The 20,006-nt window shown below is 40.5% G+C and overlaps 1 protein-coding gene across 1 annotated transcript; it reads left to right on the forward strand.

The window, feature by feature from the left end:
* Window positions 1-14,775: 14,775 nt before the first annotated feature.
* Window positions 14,776-17,640, forward strand: LOC116904443 (vomeronasal type-1 receptor 97-like). The gene is given in 4 exon segments (XM_032907269.1): window positions 14,776-14,819; window positions 15,796-16,205; window positions 16,208-16,579; window positions 17,468-17,640. Coding segments are annotated over 4 exon segments (999 nt in total).
* The last annotated feature ends 2,366 nt before the right edge of the window (window positions 17,641-20,006 follow it).

Below are 20,006 nucleotides of genomic sequence, written 5' to 3' on the forward strand. Positions count from 1 at the left end.
GACCACATACATTGGTTTGGGCTTTGGTGGTAACTCAGGTCACAGACATAGATCAACACAGACCTCAGCTGCAGGAGAACAACACACCCTTAAAAGGTCCTTGATGGCAGCCAAAACTACATTCTGGCCTTCTCACACCTGTCTCTTCCTCTCTACTTAGAGTTTCCAGTTCCATTTCTGCACTGTTTCAAGACCCATTAGACTTCCTTTCTCTTACATCTTTCCAGGAATACTCCATCTTTCCCATCCTTCCATCACACCTTCCTCCATCCTATGGACACCCTTGGATGGTGCTTGGGTATCTTTTTTCAAACCTTCTTGGGGCAGCATTGCCAGGACAGGTGGTTGGGTCAGGTTGTAATTTTTACAATTGTGTCCTAGCCTCTTTATTTTGAATATTCTGCAGTGATATAATATATATTATGGTATTGTGCACATGTAATATACAATGATTAAATATTATATGTAATTGTTATATAATCATATATTATATTACAATTACTTATAATTCACAGAGAGGGAGATAGATAGATAGATAGATAGATAGATAGATAGATAGATATTGAGAGAGAGAGAGTAAGCATCCACTTTTGAATTTATACTAGGCTAGGGTCACTTGATTTGGCTACTAGGAATTGAACTAGGCTGATTGGACTGTCTGCAGCAAAACTAAAACTGGTAATTTAATACAGAGCCACCAGACTTGTAATACCTTTATCAAAGACAGAATATAATGGCTATTGCCAGGATCATATAGTCTTAGTTGCCAGTATACCATAACATTTGTTGGGTATACATGATACAACAACATTAATATCTAAGACCAATCATCCTGAAAGCTTCCATGCTTCCTTGACAACTATGAGAACAGAGGCCTAAATGCTTCATAGTCTGAGGGAATATATTAGTCTCTCAGACCTAAAAGGCACATTGTATCCTGGGAGCCATGGACTCTACCCTGAAAAACCTATGATATAATTTTTTCAAAGAAGCCAGGCCAGGCCTACTCCATGATTACCTGCAAATCAGCTAAGGGCACATGCGTGCACACACACACACACACACACACACACACAGAGAGAGAGAGAGAGAGAGGAGAGAGCATACAGATTGCTTAAGATCAAGCTAAATATATTTATCTCTAACATTTGTCACTTCCTTATGATGGACATTTTTGAAGCATTTCTTCTTGCAGTTTGAAATCTGTGGTAAACTACTGTTATCTCAAATCTCCATATTTTACAAAGCATACTATAGAGTGATTTCTTTCTGATATTTTGATCTTATTACTGAAAACAGATTGCTTTTATCATAGGATATACCCTGATTACAGTTCATTCTCAGTCTATTCCTCCACATTCTTCCAAATATTCCCTCCTATCTGCATCCACTCTACTTTTTCTCTCATTAGAAAAGAACATCTTTCTAAGAGGCAATGACAAAACATAAAATAAAGTACAATAATACAAAACAAAAAGCATCACAACCAAGTTGGACACATCTAACCAACAGAAGAAGAGGGGCCCAAGAGAAGGCACAAGATTGAGGGAGTGGGTCACTCATACCACAGGAGTCCCATAGAAACCCTAAACTGAATGTTATAATATTATGCAATATTATGCAGAGAGTCTGGTGCAGATCCATGCAGGTCCTGTGCTTGCTGCTTCTGTCCAGATGAGTTCATAAGAGCTTTGCTTAGTGGATTTAGAGGTGTTGTTGTCTTGATGGCCTCCATTTTCTCTGCTCTTTCACTGTTTCTGCCTTGTCTTTCCTGGGGTTCCCTGAATTCTGAAGAGATTTGATGGAGGCACCCCATTTGAAGCTATATGTTCCCAAGGTCTTCTCTCTCCTTCTGTCTCTTTGTCTCTGTCCCTGTCTCTCATTCTGTCTCTCTGTCTCTCTCTGTGTCTCTGTCTCTGTCTCTGTCTCTGTCTCTGTCTCTGTCTCTGTCTCTCTCTCTCTCTCTCTTCTCTCTCTCTCTCTCTCTCTCCCTCTCTGCATAAGTACTGGCTGTGGGTCTCTGTATTTGTTCTGAGTTGCTGCACAAGGAAATCTCTCATGATGACTGAATAAGACATTCACCTCAGAGTATGGAAGAACATCACTGAGACATTTTATCATTGCCTTTTTTTAAGACTAGAAGTAGTTTTGTCATCAACCTCTGGTCTACTTGGTTTCTGTTCCTTGCTCACCCAAACAGTGTTGGGTATGGGGTCCATCTCATGGAATGGGCCTTAAGTCAAACCACACCATGGTTGCCTACTGCTACAAGGTTTCTGCCAGGTTATCCTAGGTCGTTTTACTGGCAGAAGTGTATTAGAGAGAAAGGCTTTGTGGCTGGCTTGGTGTTTGACTGAAGAGTATATTCTCATATGACAGACGGTATTTCTACATAGGCACATGCTCAGCCTCACCATGTTCAATGTGTTTTGTGGGTGTTGTCTTTAGTAACGGGTCTTTGCTGTCATATTGTGGGCAGCAACACATTGTCTTGGTAACTGCCTGGAATCTTTTGAGATTTCCCTGGGACAGCGAAAGAGATGGACAACTGAATGGTGTCTATGGCATCAACACAAGTGCAAGGACACCCCCCCACACACTCACAGACTGAAAGAGACAGAGGTACAGAGGCAGAGAAACAGAGAGACACAGAGAGAGACAGAGAGTCAAAGACAGAGACAGAGACATAGAGTAAACCTTTTAAATTTAGATAGTGAATAAGAGAAGAAACACAATACATCTTTGACCTCAACTAATGACATGAGGTGTGCAGTCTTGCAGTATTCTAACTAGCTGGAAAGATAATTCAAATGTAAGGCTCTAACGCATGTGTATTTTTCTGTATCAATGACAGTATCATTTGTCATTCCTAACTCTAAAGGGTAATTTGGGGAGATTTTATACATCAAAACACCACTCTCATCATGAGCAGTGATGTCATAATCTGCACTTTCATCCCATTAAAGGATCTTTTAAAGAAATAACATGAGCACTGAATGACGCAAGAAGAGCATCTGAAGAAAGATTGTGACTCATCCTCTCTACAACTGTAGCTGCTGAAATGTGCTGATGAATGTCTCTATGTTAACGGAGTGCATGTCCTGACTGACTAAAAAGAGAGAATATCTGCAGAGACTTAAACATTAAGAATATGGGTAGATCCTTCTTTAAAAGGGGAACAAGAATACCCTTGGCAGGGAATAGAGAGGCAAAGATTAAAACAGACACAGAAGGAACACCCATCCAGAGCCCATGCATATACAGCCATCCAATTAGACAAGATGGATGAAGCAAAGAAGTGCAGGCCGACAGGAGCCGGATGTAGATCTCTCCTGAGAGACACAGCCAGAATACAGCAAACACAGAGGCGTATGCCAGCAGCAAACCACTGAACTGAGAATAGGACCCCCATTGAAGGAATCAGAGAAAGAACTGGAAGAGCCTGAAGGGGCTTGAGACCCCATATGTACAACAATGCCAAGCAACCAGAGCTTCCAGGGACTAAGCCACTACCTAAAGACTATACATGGACTGACCGTGGACTCTGACCTCATAGGTAGCAATGAATATCCTAGTAAGAGCACCAGTGGAAGGGGAAGCCCTGGGTCCTGCTAAGACTGAACCCCCAGTGAACTAGATTGTTGGGGGGAGCGTGGCAATGGGGGGAGGATGGGGAAGGGAACACCCATAAAGAGGGGAAGGGGGAGGGGGATGTTTGCCCAGAAACCGGGAAAGGAATAACACTCGAAATGTATATAAGAAATACTCAAGTTAAAAAAAAAAGAATATGGGTAGAAATGAATAAACTATTTTCAGAAAACTGTAAAAACATGAACAGAGAAAAATGTAGTGGCACATGCTTTCAATGCCAGTACTTGACCTAGAGAAAAGGGTAAATGCAGGCAGAGCTCTGTGAGTGCAAGGCTAGCTTCGTGTATATTGTGAGTTCTAGACCACCTGGGGCTACTTGATGAGACCCTGTCTAAAAATTAGGAAAATATTCCCTCCCTCTTAATACCTAGTTCTCTCCAGAATCATGTTTCCATCTATAATCTCTAACTGAATGTTGGCAGAAGGCAAGAATGGTTTAAAGCATTTTACTCATATTTGATGTCGTGAATACAAATCACCCCATGTGACATCATTTTACTTCCTCCTCCTTTTTATAAATGAGTCTCTTCCGGTACCCAAGGCTAGCCTTGAACTTACAATCTTCCTGCCTCCACCTCTGGCACCATCACATTATGCAGGCATCAGGAGTGAACCACCAGGCTTGATTGACTACAACCTTCAGCTGCAGACAATGAGGTCTCTTATGTCACAGGGCTAATATACTTCCCATAGCTGTGGGTTAGTCATATTGGAGAAGAAATCTGTTCCTGCCTCTGTCAGTGAGGATGGTATTGAACATCCAGGCTCCTCATAGAGCATATCCCAGCTTGGCCTCTATTATGTCCATCTGATCACCCTCATAAAAGCAGGGGTGAGGGAGGTGGGATATGGTATTTTCAGAGGGGAATGGGAATAATATTTGAAATGTTACTAAATAAAATAATAAATCAAAAATTACAAAAATCATTGCTTCTGGTGTCTTGCTTTTATATCCCAGCTGCCCAAGGATGCTATGTCCACAGTGAATGGGCCATACCAAATCAATCATTGATCAAGGAAATATCCCTCAGACTTACTCCTAAGAGCATCTGGTGGAGAATTGACTGTCTCTCTTCCCACAGGACCCTATCCTGTGCCAAACTGATAAAAACTCACTAGCAGAATACTACAGCACATCTCTGAATACGATGGGAGCAGATCTTACAATGTGCTTTGATGGCACACAAGAAAATCATCTAGTTACCTTCAGTTATCACCTGATCCAGTCTAGAGTTGTCCTAAGACTTCTCAATAAAAAGGTAGCTAAGGAAGCCAATGGTAGAAAGCCAGTAGGCAGCATTCTGTAGTTTCTGGTTCAGTTCCTACTTGAGCTACTCCCCTGGCTTCCATCACCAGTAGCCTATAGCTTGTAAATTCAAACAAATTAATGTATGTCCATTCCTTTTGGTCACAGTATTTTATGACATCAACAGGAAAGCAAGGATAGGGAGCAACTTTAATGATGGTGGTGGAATGTAGTTTTTTCCCACAGACAATAATGCAGTCAGAAAAGTTGTTTGAAGTATTTACATTCAGCTTTGACATTTAAAGAAGTATTTCCATTAAAAAATCATTTGTTCTGAATACCATTGTAACACAAAACAGTATCTTCGCAGCAATTTCAGTACTCAATGTCAAAACAGCCAGGTGGGACTGTGCATGTGAGGGTTGGATCAACATCTGTGTTGTCCTTCTCTAGGACCAATGTCAGAATATTGTAGAGGATATGTTCCTAGGACATCACTGTGGTTTTTCTTGGGTTCCCTGAACCTGATTGGTTCAGTTGAATAACTTCCTACAGACCATAGTGTAGATGACAACAAGAGTCTATTATAGGATACCATGAAGTATTTATTCTCAATGGCAATATTGAGCAATGTGACTCCATCTTGGCAGAAATCAGTGTCCCGGGATGAAAGCCAAAGAGCCTGTTGTTTGGTTTTACATCCCAAGGTAGACCTCCTACTTTTTCAAAGGCTCTGAAACAGGCAGCTTCCCCAAAGGCTCTTTTCAGTTCATGGTGTTCTTACTAAGAAGTTAGAAACTTACCAAGGTAATAGGTTCCTAGCTATTCAGAAACTCATATCTCATAACAGGATGAGATGCACCTCCAATATTCTACTATTTTTACTAAAATTCATGTAATAGCAGCTTTAAAAGAATTATGGACATCTTCAGCATCTGGAAATCCCTTTCCTTTCCTGGGCCATAGGGAAGCCCTGCTATCTGCATTGTCCTTCATTTTGTCTGGTCTGTTTCTACCCTTGTAATCTAAGGAGGAAGATTTGTGCAACTCTCCACTCCCTTAAAATTGGTGTTTTAACAAGAACACATATGGAAGATTCAAAGTAGGTTTGAAGGAAAGGATGGGGACATACACTCTGGCAAATGCAAAAATACTATATTAGTCTACAAACCTACTGGAACCTTTCCCTTTGGAAAGTGGAGTACTGTTCTTTTCTCTTTTTCTTTTTTCTTTTACATAAATGCATTCAAATATTTATTTCATTCAGTTTATGCATTTGTAAAATAAAATAAACAATGTTGTTAATAAGCATATGAGATTGTGTTAGGGTTACCATATCATTTTTATTGGTTATTTTTATTTCTTTACATTTCAAATGTTATCTCCCATTCCAGTTCCCCCCACACCCTATACCTAACCCCTCCTTTGCCTCTGTTCCTATGACCCTGCTCCCCCACCAGCCCACCCACTCCCACCTCAGTGCCCTAGTATTCTTTTATGCTGAGTCATTGAGACTTGACAGGCCCAAGGGCTTCCCCTCCCATTGATGTCCTATAAGGCCCATTCTCTACTATATATGCAGTTGGAGCCATGTGTTCCCCCGTGTGTACACTGTGATTGGTGGTTTAGTCCCTGGGAGCTCTGGGGGTTTGGTTGGTTGATATTATTTGTCTTATGGGTTGCAAACCCCTTCAGCTTTTTCAGTACTTGCCCTAACTCCTGCACTGGGTTCCCCATATTCAGTTGGATGTTGGACTACGTACATCTGGATGGCCTTTCCTTCAGAGTATGCTCCACTCTTTGTCCAAGCATTTCCTTTTGACAGGAGGAATACTGGATTATTTTTGAGGTAAGTATGTTGCCCAATCTAGAGTACTGTTCTTTGACACAGAATGTTTTTATCCTATTTTCACAATTTTTGACTTGAACAAAACTGCTATAGTCTCTCTTTTCTTCTTTGTTTGGTACTGGAAATCTCACAAGTTGGTAACTTAACCTCAGTTCTGGATTTTACAAACAGTTGACTGTAGGGGAGGGCCCTCCTTACTGACCTTTGATGATCTATACTGCTGCATATTAGATGGAGCTTCAGCATCTCTAAGAAGCTGGAGAACTATCTATCTGCATTTCTCTTCCTTCTTGTCCTTGCTCTCATCCCTTGCCTTGATAGCATATGTGTTGATGTGGTTGTGCAGCAAAACCTCATCTTTTGGTAATGTTGAGATTCATCTTGAGCCTCTTCCTTCCACAGCTTGGGTGCTGTCTGGTCCAGTTGACCCATCCTGCAGGACAGTCAACGAGGGTGCAGGGGGTACCTGGAAGAGAACGGGGGACAAGAGACATGAAGAAAGACACCAAGAGTCTGATCAAGGCAAAAATTTAATTTTTTCCCAAGGCTGAATTTATACCATAGCAGGAGTAACAGAGAGAGGGAGGAAGTGGGAAGCATCAACGCAAGCCAAGGACACAGTAATCATGTGGTCAGCTGATGTCAACAAGATCTTGGTTTTTCAGAAAGGTTACAGGTTTGCCATATCATTAGTCAGCAGGATGTTGGTTTCTCAGAAAGGTCACAGGTTTGTCATATCATTGGGCATCCTGACATAGATGTATTTCTCAGCAAGATCACAACATTGTTATATCATTAGTCAGCAGGATGTTGGTTTCTCAGAAAGTTCACAGGTTTGTCATATCACTGGGCATCCTGACCACCAGATTTGTATTAGTCTTCTGCAGCTGACTGGGGATTTTCCATGAACCCAGTCATACTAAACTCTAACTATAATATTAACATCAATAATGGAGGGTTTTAAGGGCATCGCTCCCAAGAGGGTCCCAGCAGACTACGGGCACTGAGGAAATGAGGAAATGACAGACAAGCAAACCCATCCAGTAAAGCTGGGGTTGGCTTGGAATTTATGATGGAGGAGTTGCAGCACTTCTTAATGTGTATAATATATTCAGCTGAAAAAGGAAGTGACGTTATTGTATACAGATAAAGGAGGAAGCAGGATTTGCATACAGTTGAGCAGGTTTTCCTGCTCTTAGGGGTAACTGTCTCTGTCATGTACATTCTTCAGGCTGGAATAGTGGAAGCTATGGTGTATATTCCCTGCACATACTAAATACATTCCGATTTGGATCACAAGAATGCTTTGCCATCCCACCAAGCTTTATCCATGGAAGGTTTTGTCCTTACTATGGGTCTGAGTCACTGGTCATTGCCAAAGCTGTGCTAATGTCAAATTGCACACATTCATACAGGACTTGGTTAGTTTCCTACAGAACCATTCATGAGTCAGATCTCTTAACCTCTTAGAAATGTTCCAATTCATTTGACTAACAGCACTGTCATTGTGGCAAAGCATGTCATTAAGCAGCAGGCATGTAAGCTGTAATAAACTGAGAACTCACATCTTGAACCCTAAGCTGGTTTCTCATAACCATGACTGCCTCTCCAAAGGTCTCCAGCTATTGCTTTCTCCCTCCTCACTTTTCTATCATTTCTTATAAAATTAACTTTTAAATATCACTTACAGTTTGAATCCTGAAGCTGAGCATATGGAAATTAAGGCACACAGAACCAACACTACATAGAATTCAAATATTCCACATGAGGACAAACCCAGCGAAAAGCTGCAATTTAATTATGTAGAGAGATGGTGTCAGAGCCGATGGGAAGTCATGGGAGGCCCATGAGTCTCTCACCCCAGAGCATGAAATGGTTTGGGATTGATTATACCTGAAGTTCAAAATGATAAAAGTTAGAGTTGTCGAGTAGGCGCAAACTTTCTGATCCCTCCCCAGGTATTGCAAGATAACTCAGATAGTTTATGCCCAGCCCTCCCCAGATGGCTCTTATCCAGATCATAGAGAGTAAGATCAAAGGCAGTGGAGATGCTCCACTGGGATGCCAGTTCTCCGTGCTCCACAGTGAAAACTTGCCACATTCTACAAACACTAAAATTACAAGTTACTCACAAGCATTACAAACTCCCTTTAGTCTGTGCAGGATCTCGTCAGGCACAGAGTTCTCCCCCAACAATTCTATACAGGTAAGTCTCCTGTACCCTAGTGCAGAATCTGAAGGTGGTCTGGTCCCTGGCAGTCTGAGGAAGGAGGAGTTTCCAGTCTACAAGGAAGTTTTCACATCTACAATGGAGATACTGAGCTCTGGTGGCTTCTCAAAAGAGGGGAATGTGTTCTGCAAAGGTAACAAACATATTTTCTTCCAAGGATATTCATCTTCAGTAACTCCTAAAGTTCATATATTTTGCTCACTTTTGGAATACCCATAGATTTTTGGTTTGGACTCATTTTTCAAAAGTAAATTGACACTCTGTGTTACCACTTAAGTCACACAATGGATTTCCTGATTTATTTTTTCTCACAGATCTCATGCTACCAGATCTTCTCATCTTACCAAAACAACTTTAAACCCAAAACTTAGTGTAATGTCCTTATCTGTGGAAGTCTAGAATTGTTATTGTACACGACTTCTGTGGTTTGAATAATTTAGAGATATAGAGATGTGGTGGTTTGCATATGCTTGGCCCAGGGAGTAAAACTATTAGGAGATAATTTCTTGTTGCAGTAGGTGTGGCTTTGTTGGAAGAAGTTTGTTACTGTTGGCATGGGATTTAAGACCCTTGTCCTAGCTTTGTAGAAGCTAGTCTTTCCAGCTTGCCTTTGGAACAAGATGTAGATCTTTCAGCTCCCCCTACACCCTGCCTGCATGCAGGCTGCAATGCTCTTGAGTTGATTATAATGGACTGAAACTCTGAACCTGTAAGCCAGTCCCAATTAAATGTTGTCATTCATAAAAGTTTCCCTGGTTATGGTGTATGTGCACATCAGTAAAACTCCAAGATAAAATTTGGTAGCAGATCCTGGTTATTGCTGTGGTAGCCCTGACCATGCTTTTTCTTGGAAGAATGTGACTTTTAAGGAGTTTGGATTTGGAGTTCAGAGGGATGCTTTGATTGGGGCTTATATGACAACCTATTAGGAATATGTCTGACTTTGTTGTTGAAGGTGATTTGAACTGTGGAAACCTGGCTATAGAGGTTTCAGAGGAGAGAAGTATTCATACGTAGCCCAAACCCTTTGGAGGAGCCCAGAATATCATACATGGTCCTATACACTGGTACAAGGATCTGTAATGTTGAAGTTGCCTTGGAGACCACAAGTTGTTCAAGCTTCAAGAGCTGTGGAATATCTGCTGTGGAAAACTGCTAACAGGGAGTGGAGCCAGCAAGGAGAAAGACGTTTATTTAACTCAACAATTATGAAAAAGGAGTTGGAGATCTGAAAACCATTTTCGCCTATAATCTGGAGATGCAGTTTGGATTTTGCTCAGCTAGTTGCCTATCTTGCTTTGAGGATTATAGTTAAGTGATTGGATGAATCTCAGAACAGATTTTGTGTTTGGACTTTTTGCATTGTTGAGTCTGCTATAGACTATGGGAACTTTGGAATTTGAACTAAATGTATTTTATACTAAAGCTAGGTATGACTCCAATAGATTCATGGGTGTAAACAAGCTATTGGGAGCCAGGGGAGTATGCGTTGCCTTTTAGGAGGAAGTGCATAACTATGGGGGTGGGCTTTGAGACTCTCCTCCTAGCTTCCTGGAAGATAGTCTTCTCCTGTCTGTCTTTGGAACAAGATGTAGAACTCTCAGCTCCTCCTTCACCATGCCTGCCTGGATGCTGCTATGTTCCCACTTTGATGATAATGGCCTGAACCTCTGAGCCTTTTATCCAGCCCCGTAATTGTTGTCCTTATAAAAGTTGTCTTGGAGATGGTGTCTGCTCACAGTAATAAAATCATAACTAAGACAAAAGCTTTACAAAGAAATGAAGCAGCAAGTTCATGGCTTACATGATGGACAGCCTCACAGTGTGCTGCATTTCATTTCCAGTTCATCTAGAGCTACTAGAACTCAGAGGCTGTCCTTATCCTGGTCTCTGACCCAGGGGAAGTCTCAGTTAAGGATCATGGTTGCCAGTTATGAAATATCAAGTCCATGGTAAACTTGGTCTTATTTTCCCAGGGTCCTAAAAATGGAAATTTATAACTCTAGTTTTTTTGGGAAACAATTGCAAAGCACTCAAATAATGGGATTGCCTTGAGGTTGTTGCTTTCTCTATGTCTGATCTCTTTTACTAGCTGCCATAATTCCCCAAACTGCATCTAATAATGGTTTTAGAAATAGATAAACAGAATTCTATCTCTATGTTTATTACAAAGAGACCATCAAAGCTGGTGGACAGGGAGGTCATTAACCCCTTGTTTGATGATGGGATTGATCCATCACATGACAGGTTGTGTCAGAAAAAGTTTCTTCTGCAGAATGGCTCAGTCTTTATAGTAACACCAGGCATTTGTGACAAAACTGTCAGGTCTGTGACAAGGCTTCACTAGGACTTCCTCACCCTTTCCTATAAGAGCACACTGTTGTCTCTGGGGGGGGTCTGATGATGTGGTTTTAAATACTACAACAGTCTATCTGCAATTGTGAGCCCAGAGGACAACAAAAAGTGTTTCACTTACTCCTTATCACAAGTATTTCTCATGGTGTTTCCAATAGCACATACACAGCCTCTTTCTTCATGGTCTCTCTTGACACAGTGTTGACATCTTCTTACTGATGGTTTTCCTTGCATGACGGTTTTCCTCTCCTTCACAGTCTTCCAAGTAGTTTTCCAAGGAGAATTGATAAAGAATACTTCCTGCTGAAACTCCATTCTAAACCGAACTTAATTTCATGAAGCAGAGCCAAACCCATCTTCGCAGGCCTCAGTCCACTGTTCAGGAAAGCACATTAGGGGTGAGAGTGATGGTAGCATAGCAAGGGTGAACTGTGTGACAATGACAAACACAAGTACACCAGTTTCTTAAATGTAAGGACAGACAGGCAATGCTCAGACATGACTTAAACTCTGCTCTTTATGCAGCCACTCAATACCAGTGTGTAGGTAGGCTGCAGTGATGTCATAGAGAAGAAAATAGACAGTGTGCCTTTCTCTTCCCTGATGCAGTGCACCTATGGGGTCATAAATACTCAGCATGCAGTGGGTTCTTCAGAGAGGTTTCCCTCTTCCATTTTGCTCTCTACTTACCCCCAGATGACAAGGTCAGATTATTGTTGTGAACACTGGCCATTTGTTTGAAGCCTATTGACAATGCCAAGAATCTTAGGCTGCCTATGATTTGTGTAACTTAAGGATGGTACAGTGTCTACAGCCAAGGATTATGGGTCCATGCAGAATTGAGGGCTCTCTCTGTGTTCCTGAGACTCTAAAGTTTCTCTAGCAATGAATACTCGGGATTCTTCTGATTATTTCTTGCTCTAGGTGGTTTTGTTCTCCTGTTCTGCCCTCTAAGCCTTTCTTTCATTTTCTCCAAACTATTTCTCAAATCCATGTCCTTTCCTTATATAGAAAACATGACATGACTCCAGAGGAAATGTGACAGACCAGGATATAGAAGGAAATTTTAGGCATGGTATAGTTTTATCTGAAGGACACAGGCAGACGTTGCAACTTGAATTGTTGTGCAAAAGTCTGTCTCTTACATCATTTTTGATGGCAGGGGTGGCTGTCCTGTTCTCCTATCTCCTATATTGTGTTAGGTAGTTATCCATGTAAGGACTAACTTCTGAGAAGAGTGGCAATACAACCCTTTTTAGCTCGTTTCCATGAAGTGCTAATAGTCCCTAGAATGTTTGAGTATGAATGACACATTAGCTCAACATTTTCTAAATAACTTCACATAGGCACAGTTGAGTGTGCTGCAAAGATTGGGGCTGGCAGGTGGTCAAGGCTGCTGTTTGTGTCTCTCCTGACAAACTGGTACCCATGGTTACCAGACATCACATTACTCTCTCCAGCTATTCCTGCAGAAAGGAAGTGACTCTCAAGTGTTACCTCCATTCTAATAAGATCTTCTGACTTCAGAGCAAAAATGTCCTGAATCCATGATGTCATGAATGTAGTTTAAGATTCCTGCCTCCTGAAATCCCCTGGTTTTCCTAAGTGATTTACATTTTGTAGTGCTATAGATACTGAAATGAACCTAATGATAACACAACCTGCACCCAACTATAAAAAGGAGGATAGCCCTCACCACCTGGGGAATTTAATAATGTGATGCCTTTGTGAGGATCATTTCTGACCCCCCTTTCTGTCTATCTTTCTCTCAGAGTCTTTCTCTGTCTGTCATTCCTCTCCTGTTGGTCTGTCTTTCCTCTGTCTGTCTGCATCCCTTTGTGTTTGCATTTGGTGGAACAGAAAATATTTAATTTCTTAAAAACGATAGGAGAGAAACATGTTAGGATTATTACTTAGTGAGTGCGTATATTTCATGTTTTTGAACTTTAAAATCATCACCAATATGCACATTTCCTTCCCTGAAATGTGTATATAAAACACATGCCTACCATTATGAATGCATATGGGTTACAAGATGACATTCAGGTGGAGTGCCAGTGTGAACTGCTTTCCTTATATCTTGAAGGCAGATGGAGCCTTGATTTCTGTCTGTATATTTTCCTGGGGTTATCATGGCACAAACTCAAACATATTGGCTGAGTGGCAGAAACTGTTACATTATGTTATCTCACTACTGACAATGAATTCCCCCACCCTCTTCTTTTTTTCCCCTGGTGCTTCCTTCTCCCCCACCTTCTTTATGTTTATTTAGACAGAGATCAAGGAGGAGCTCTGGTATTATTAGGAACTTCACAAATCATAGGAATTGAATAAGTAGATCTTAGTCAAGACTCTGGGGCTAATGACAACTGATATCTTTAAGAATTAGCTTTTTATGTTGATACTATACAATTTTTATGTGAGGAAATGCAAATTATTAGATGTTTTCACCAACTATCCTACTCACCTCTGAATTATTAACTGTTACCCAGTGTTTATGAATTATAACATTTCCCTATTATGAAATTTCATAATTCTTTGATTTTTAAACATTATAGTATGATATGAATTATCCACTAGCCATGTTCCTCAAAACTCTTCCTAATAACCCCCATGCTCTCCTTTGCTCTCATGGTCTCTTTTTATTACATAACATTTATTCTTTTTTTTCTTTTTTTCCATCTTTATTAACTTGGGTATTTCTTATTTACATTTCGATTGCATAACACTTATTCTTAAATGCACAACTACAATATGCTCAGTGTGCATACTGCTCCTCATGTGTATGTTTTCCATGCTGACTTTGGTTTTGGATATCTAATTGATATGCTCCCCCTGGAGAAGACGATTCCTCCTGATCTTAGTTTTTCTTGGGAGTCTGCAGTTCTTTGTGTAGGCAGAGTAGTGGGCTTTCCTGTACCTTGGCATGTCTCATTGTTGTCCCTGCTTAGCTCATGTTTAGGCAGCGACATCACCTTAATATGACAAGGAGACACAGTCTCACAGTAAACTCCATGATGGCCCAGCTCTTCAATAAAGAAGAGCCTATACTTCAAGACTTGGTGGATAATTTTCACTTATCATGACTGCAGAATGGGATGGCCCTGTCTATTATAATTGAAGTTTTATTTAACACCCTGATTCTACATGACAGAAGAAAAAAGTAAGAATGTGTTCACAGGGATATTTGATTCTTGGGGTCTTTTCTCAGAGGCATCATTGCAGAATATTAAAGTTATAGGGTGGATGGAGAGACATTTAAAAATCAAAGAAAACTCCAAGATTTCATACTGTTTGGAAAGTGAACTTGACTCCATCATTCAACTGTTTTGGACATTTTCATCTTTTCTGTTTCAGGTAGGGAAACTGTTGATCAGTCAATAACAGAGCTGAATTGACTCAGTCCACATGACAAGACACTGCATGAGAAAACCAACAGCTGACATGTCTATAGAGATCATTCTGTGCCAGAAATACTTCCAGGTTTGGTGAGTATGTATATAGCATGTTCTTTCACACCCAGGGTTCTTTGACACAGGCACAGGACTGACTGTCCACATGTTCTAAAGGAGGTGACTGGAGCTCTGAGTACTTAAGGTCATATCTGAAGAAATGGCAGTGGGAAGAATTTGATTCAGAATCCAAATTGATAATCATTTTTTTCTAGATTTATCGAGAATATTTGGCCTTGCTTGGCAGTTTTGGCACATGTCGTTGATCCAACCACTTATAAGTTAGAAGGTGGAAGATCTCTGAGATAGAGGCCAGCCTGGTATACAAAGTGTGTTTTTGGATGACCAGGAATACACAGAGAAACCATGTATTAAAAAAAAAGAGGAGAGAAAGAATAAAGGAGAGGGTAGAGGAAAAGGGAGGTATAGGGAAGAGAAAAATACACACAGAGAGAAAGCAAGAAGGACAGAGACAGAGATAGAGAGAGACAAAGAGACAGAGATACAGACAGAGAATGATTTTTTTCTGTTTTCTGGTAGTAAAACAGCAGAATAAAGTGGACACAGAGAAAATGACACTGTGCACATGGAATCTGTGGGTGCACAGTCCTCCGGAGAGGCACATTTCTAGTTTTGTGCATTTCTCCATTCCAATTCACCAGACATGTAAAGCTATTGTGTGTACAACCATCAAGTGAGATACAACTCTGGGCCAAGAATGATTAAACCTAGGGACCATGAGCAGAAATGCTACTTAGACCCTGTGGAAGTGTTTAATGTACAAAAAGTTTATATTCTGAGGTAACACCACAATGTTATGCACAAGTCAGCATTGATTGGAAAGCATTAGGACAGTGGGGACAGTGGGGATGGCTTTGAGGTGGTGTGAGCTGGAGATGAGTTTGGTGATGTGGAATCTGGATGAGGCACCATCTTATTGCAGCTTGGTTTTGGTTGGCATTTGTGAACAAGGCTGTATTTTGTAATAAAGTGTTTTCTCTTTTCTTCTGAGGTTGTTGCTGTTTGATTCCTACCCAGCTACAATGAATAAAGACAACATCCTCTACACTGACATTAACATGGAAATCATGTTGTTCTCTGAGGTGAGCATTAGGATCTCAGCTAACAGTGTCCTGGTTTTTGCCCACCTCTGCATGCTCTTTGAAAAGAACAGATCTAAGCCCATTGATCTCTACACTGCTTTCTTATCCTTAACCCAACTAATACTGCTTATAACTATGGGACTCATAGCTGCAGACATGTTTATGTCTCGGGGGAGGTGGGATTCTACCACATGCCAGTCCTTTATCTATTTACACAGGCTTTTGAGGGGTTTCACCCTTTGTGCTACCTGTCTGCTGAATGTCCTTTGGACCATCACTCTCAATCCTAGAAGCTTATGTTTATCAAAGTTTAAAAATAATATCCCCATCACATCTCAGGTGCCTTTCTTTTCTTCTGTGTTCTCTATATATCTTTTAGCAGTCACTTCTTTTTATCAACCATTGCTACCTCCAACTTGCATTCAAATAATTTTATGTATGTTTCTCAGTCCTGTTCACTTCTACCTATGAGTTACTCCAGAACAAGCATGTTTTTGACAACAATGGCCATCAGGGAAGCCTTTCTTATCAGTCTCATGGCCCTGTCCAGTGGGTACATGGTGGCTTACCTATGGAGGCACAAAAATCAGGCCCAGCATCTTCACAGCACCAGCCTTTCTTCAAAGGCATCTCCAGAACAAAGGGCAAGCAAGGCCATCCTGCTGTTCATGAGCTTCTTTGTGGTTCTTTGTGGTTCTCTACATTTTGGAAAATGTTGCCTTCTTTTTTTTTTTTTTCAGATTGTATAAGTGTTAATACCTCTTTAATCAAAATATAATTTTGAAAGCATTAAATCAACTGTCATAAATGATAAACTTAAATTCTTATTCAAATATTACTGACTTCTTTTGTCTATCTTTATTAACTTGAATATTTCTTATTTACATTTTGATTGTTATTCCCCTTCCAGGTTTCTGGGCCAACATCCACCTAACCCTTCCCCTCCCCTTCTACAGGGGCTTCCCCTCCCCATCCTCCCCCCATTACCACCCTCCCCCCAACAATCACGTTCCATGGGGGTTCAGTCTTGGCAGGACCAAGGGCTTCCCCTTCCACTGGTGCTCTTACTAGGCTATTCATTGCTACCTACGAGGTTGGAGCCTAGGGTCAGTCCATGTACAGTCTTTGGGTAGTAGCTTAGTCCCTGGAAGCTCTTGTTGGTTGGCATTGTTGTTCATATGGGGTCTCAAGCCCCTTCAAGCTCTTCTAGTCCTTTCTCTGATTCCTTCAACGGGGGTCGAGTTCTCAGTTCAGTGGGTTGCTGCTGGCATTCACCTATGTATTTGCTGTATTCTGGGTGTGTCTCTCAGGAGAGATCTACATCAGGTTCCTGACAGCCTGCACTTCTTTGCTTTATCCATCTTATCTAGTTTGGTGGCTATATATGTATGGGCCACATGTGGGGCAGGCTGTGAATGGGTGTTCCTTCAGCCTCTGTTCTAAACTTTGCCTTCCTATTCCCTGCCAAGGGTATTCTTGTTCCCCTTTTAAAGAAGGAGTGAAGCATTCACATTTTGGTCATCCTTCTTGAGTTTCATGTATTCTGTGCATCTAGGGTAATTCAAATATGTGGGCTAATAGCCACTGTTATCTTCTACTCAAGGATGACGTTCAAGGATGGGTCAATGTTCTACTGTGTCCAAATTATTGTGTCCCATAGCTATACCACCATCATCCCTTTTTTGTTTATTTGCACTGAAAAGTGGAGGACTAAGATTTTGAGGTCAATATATGGCAGAATAATAGATAATTGATTATTCAGTGATGGGTATAGACCCTTAGTATAATTCATTATGTTGTCATCAGAGGTTTGGATCATGACATATTTGCAACATTCTGCATCTTAAATTAGTATATGAAATTTTCATTTTTTCTGTTAAATCTATTTCATTTGTGTATGGGTGACAAGTGTATGGAAGAAAATTAAACAGTGTGTCCTCTCAGATATCACATGAGGTTTAGATTTCTCAGTACAATTTCAAAGGAGATCTACCAGAGGGTTCTCATTTGACCTGAGTTACCACACTGCTTTTAAGATCATAAGAAGGATTTATTTTAAGTTTTAACATTGTCTGTTTGTCTGTCTGTCTGTCTCTGTCTCTCTGTCTCTCTGTCTCTCTGTCTCTCTGTCTCTCTGTCTCTCTCTCTCTCTCTCTCTCTCTCTTTCTCTCTGTGTGTGTGTGTGTATCTGTGTGTGTACTTGAGTATAGGTGCTCATGGAGTACATAAGTGTTAGGTACTCTAATACTTGTGGTCTACCCAGTGTGCATGTTGGTAATTGAACTTGAGTCTTCTATGGATCAGGATACTCAACTGTTGCGATGTCTCTCTGCTATAATCCATGACTTTCACTATGTGATATCTATGACATATCCAATTATTCAGTTTCTAGTTTTTTTTATATTTGGCAAAATACAGAAGGAAAGATTGTTTTGAGAGTCAATTATTACATGATTCAGAAAACATACACATATGGAGCTGAAACTATAGGCAGAGAATCATACTGTCATTTGTTTTTTTGGTTTTTTTTTTGGTTCTTTTTTTTTTGGAGCTGGGGACCGAACCCAGGGCCTTGCGCTTCCTAGGCAAGCGCTCTACCACTGAGCTAAATCCCAACCCCCATACTGTCATTTGTACAGTAATGCTCAGATAGTTAGATTAAAATAGTGAAAGGTAGCAATAGCCACTATCTGGTGGTGTCTGAATATGGGTTCAGATCACAGTCTTCCCATGTTGAGAAATGTTTGTCTTATTCTACCAGGAACACATGTTTGTACCCTGCAAGAGAGACAAACACAGTGAATTACAAAGGACATACCTTAAAGGAGTCAAATTGACAGAGATGATGAACAGAGTACTTTAAATGGAGACAAAACATACAAATTTAAATATTAAATTAGTCAGAAATAATTTCTTAGCTGTAATACCAATATACATCATGAAAACTGTGGGATTGTAGCGTATCTGCATACTTGAGATTAAACCAATACCTCCCCAGAGCACACTTCATGCAGGGGAGCACAAACTCAGACACACACTTTAAATAGCTGAACAGTCTTAGAGAGAAACACACTTCACAACTCTGAACATTCTCAGAGGTATACTTCACACAGTTAAGCTGTTATATGTTACTAAATGTGAGGAAATGTCACCTACATGCACCGCACCATAACTAGAATCCAGGAACTTCAGTGCTGACACTTACATATAATCTAAAAATAACTGAAAACTTATTGGAGAAAAGAGAAAGATTAGGGGAGATCTTTTGTGTGTTCTGTCTTCACTTCAAGTGAACCCTCAAATAGGCTGTGTCAACAATCTAGTATTTAACTAGATAATATGAGAGAACACTTAAAATATCAAGAATGGAGAATAAAAATTAAACCACACAATTGTAAGTTGTATAAAATATATGAGGAGCACTGGCCCTGTTGACTCAGGTTTGTAACCCTGAGGTTGAAACAGCAGGATAGCAAGTTCAAGATCAGCATGAGCTACAGAAGTGCATCTACATTGCTACACCACAGCCACAAAAACAAACATAAAAATAAGAATAAAAAAGTTTTTAAAAATCCCAAAATAGGCTGGGTCTTAATAGCACATGTATTTAATCCTAACACTCAGGAAGCAGAGGCATGTGAATATATGAATTGGTGGACAGACTGGTGTATAGGTTGAATTTCAGGACAGCTAGGGTTACACAGAGAAACCTTTTCTCAGAATGTATTTCTCTATATCTATCTATCTATCTATCTATCTATCTATCTATCTATCTATCTATCCTGTCTATCTATCATCTCAAAAAAATCCTCCAAAAAATACAGGGAAAATATGCACAGGAAAGGTTTAATCTACCTTCTAATTCCTGGGTGAATCACATAACACGCTCAGTGAGATGCCATAATCATGAATCAGAACCCTATAGATGATGACTGTCAAGGCAAATGGCAAACACTAGGAATTTTGGGGGCAGGGGAGAAATTGGATGTTTATCCTCCACAACACTGAGTAAAATTCACCTAGAGGCCGAGGCAACTCATGGGAGCTTCTGCAGTCCCTCATCCTAATGCTGAGAAAGTAAAACATATGAAATAGGTAAAGCCAAGAAATCTTACCTTAA

This window comes from Rattus rattus, chromosome 6 (assembly GCF_011064425.1).
Source record: "Rattus rattus isolate New Zealand chromosome 6, Rrattus_CSIRO_v1, whole genome shotgun sequence".
NCBI lineage: Eukaryota > Metazoa > Chordata > Mammalia > Rodentia > Muridae > Rattus > Rattus rattus.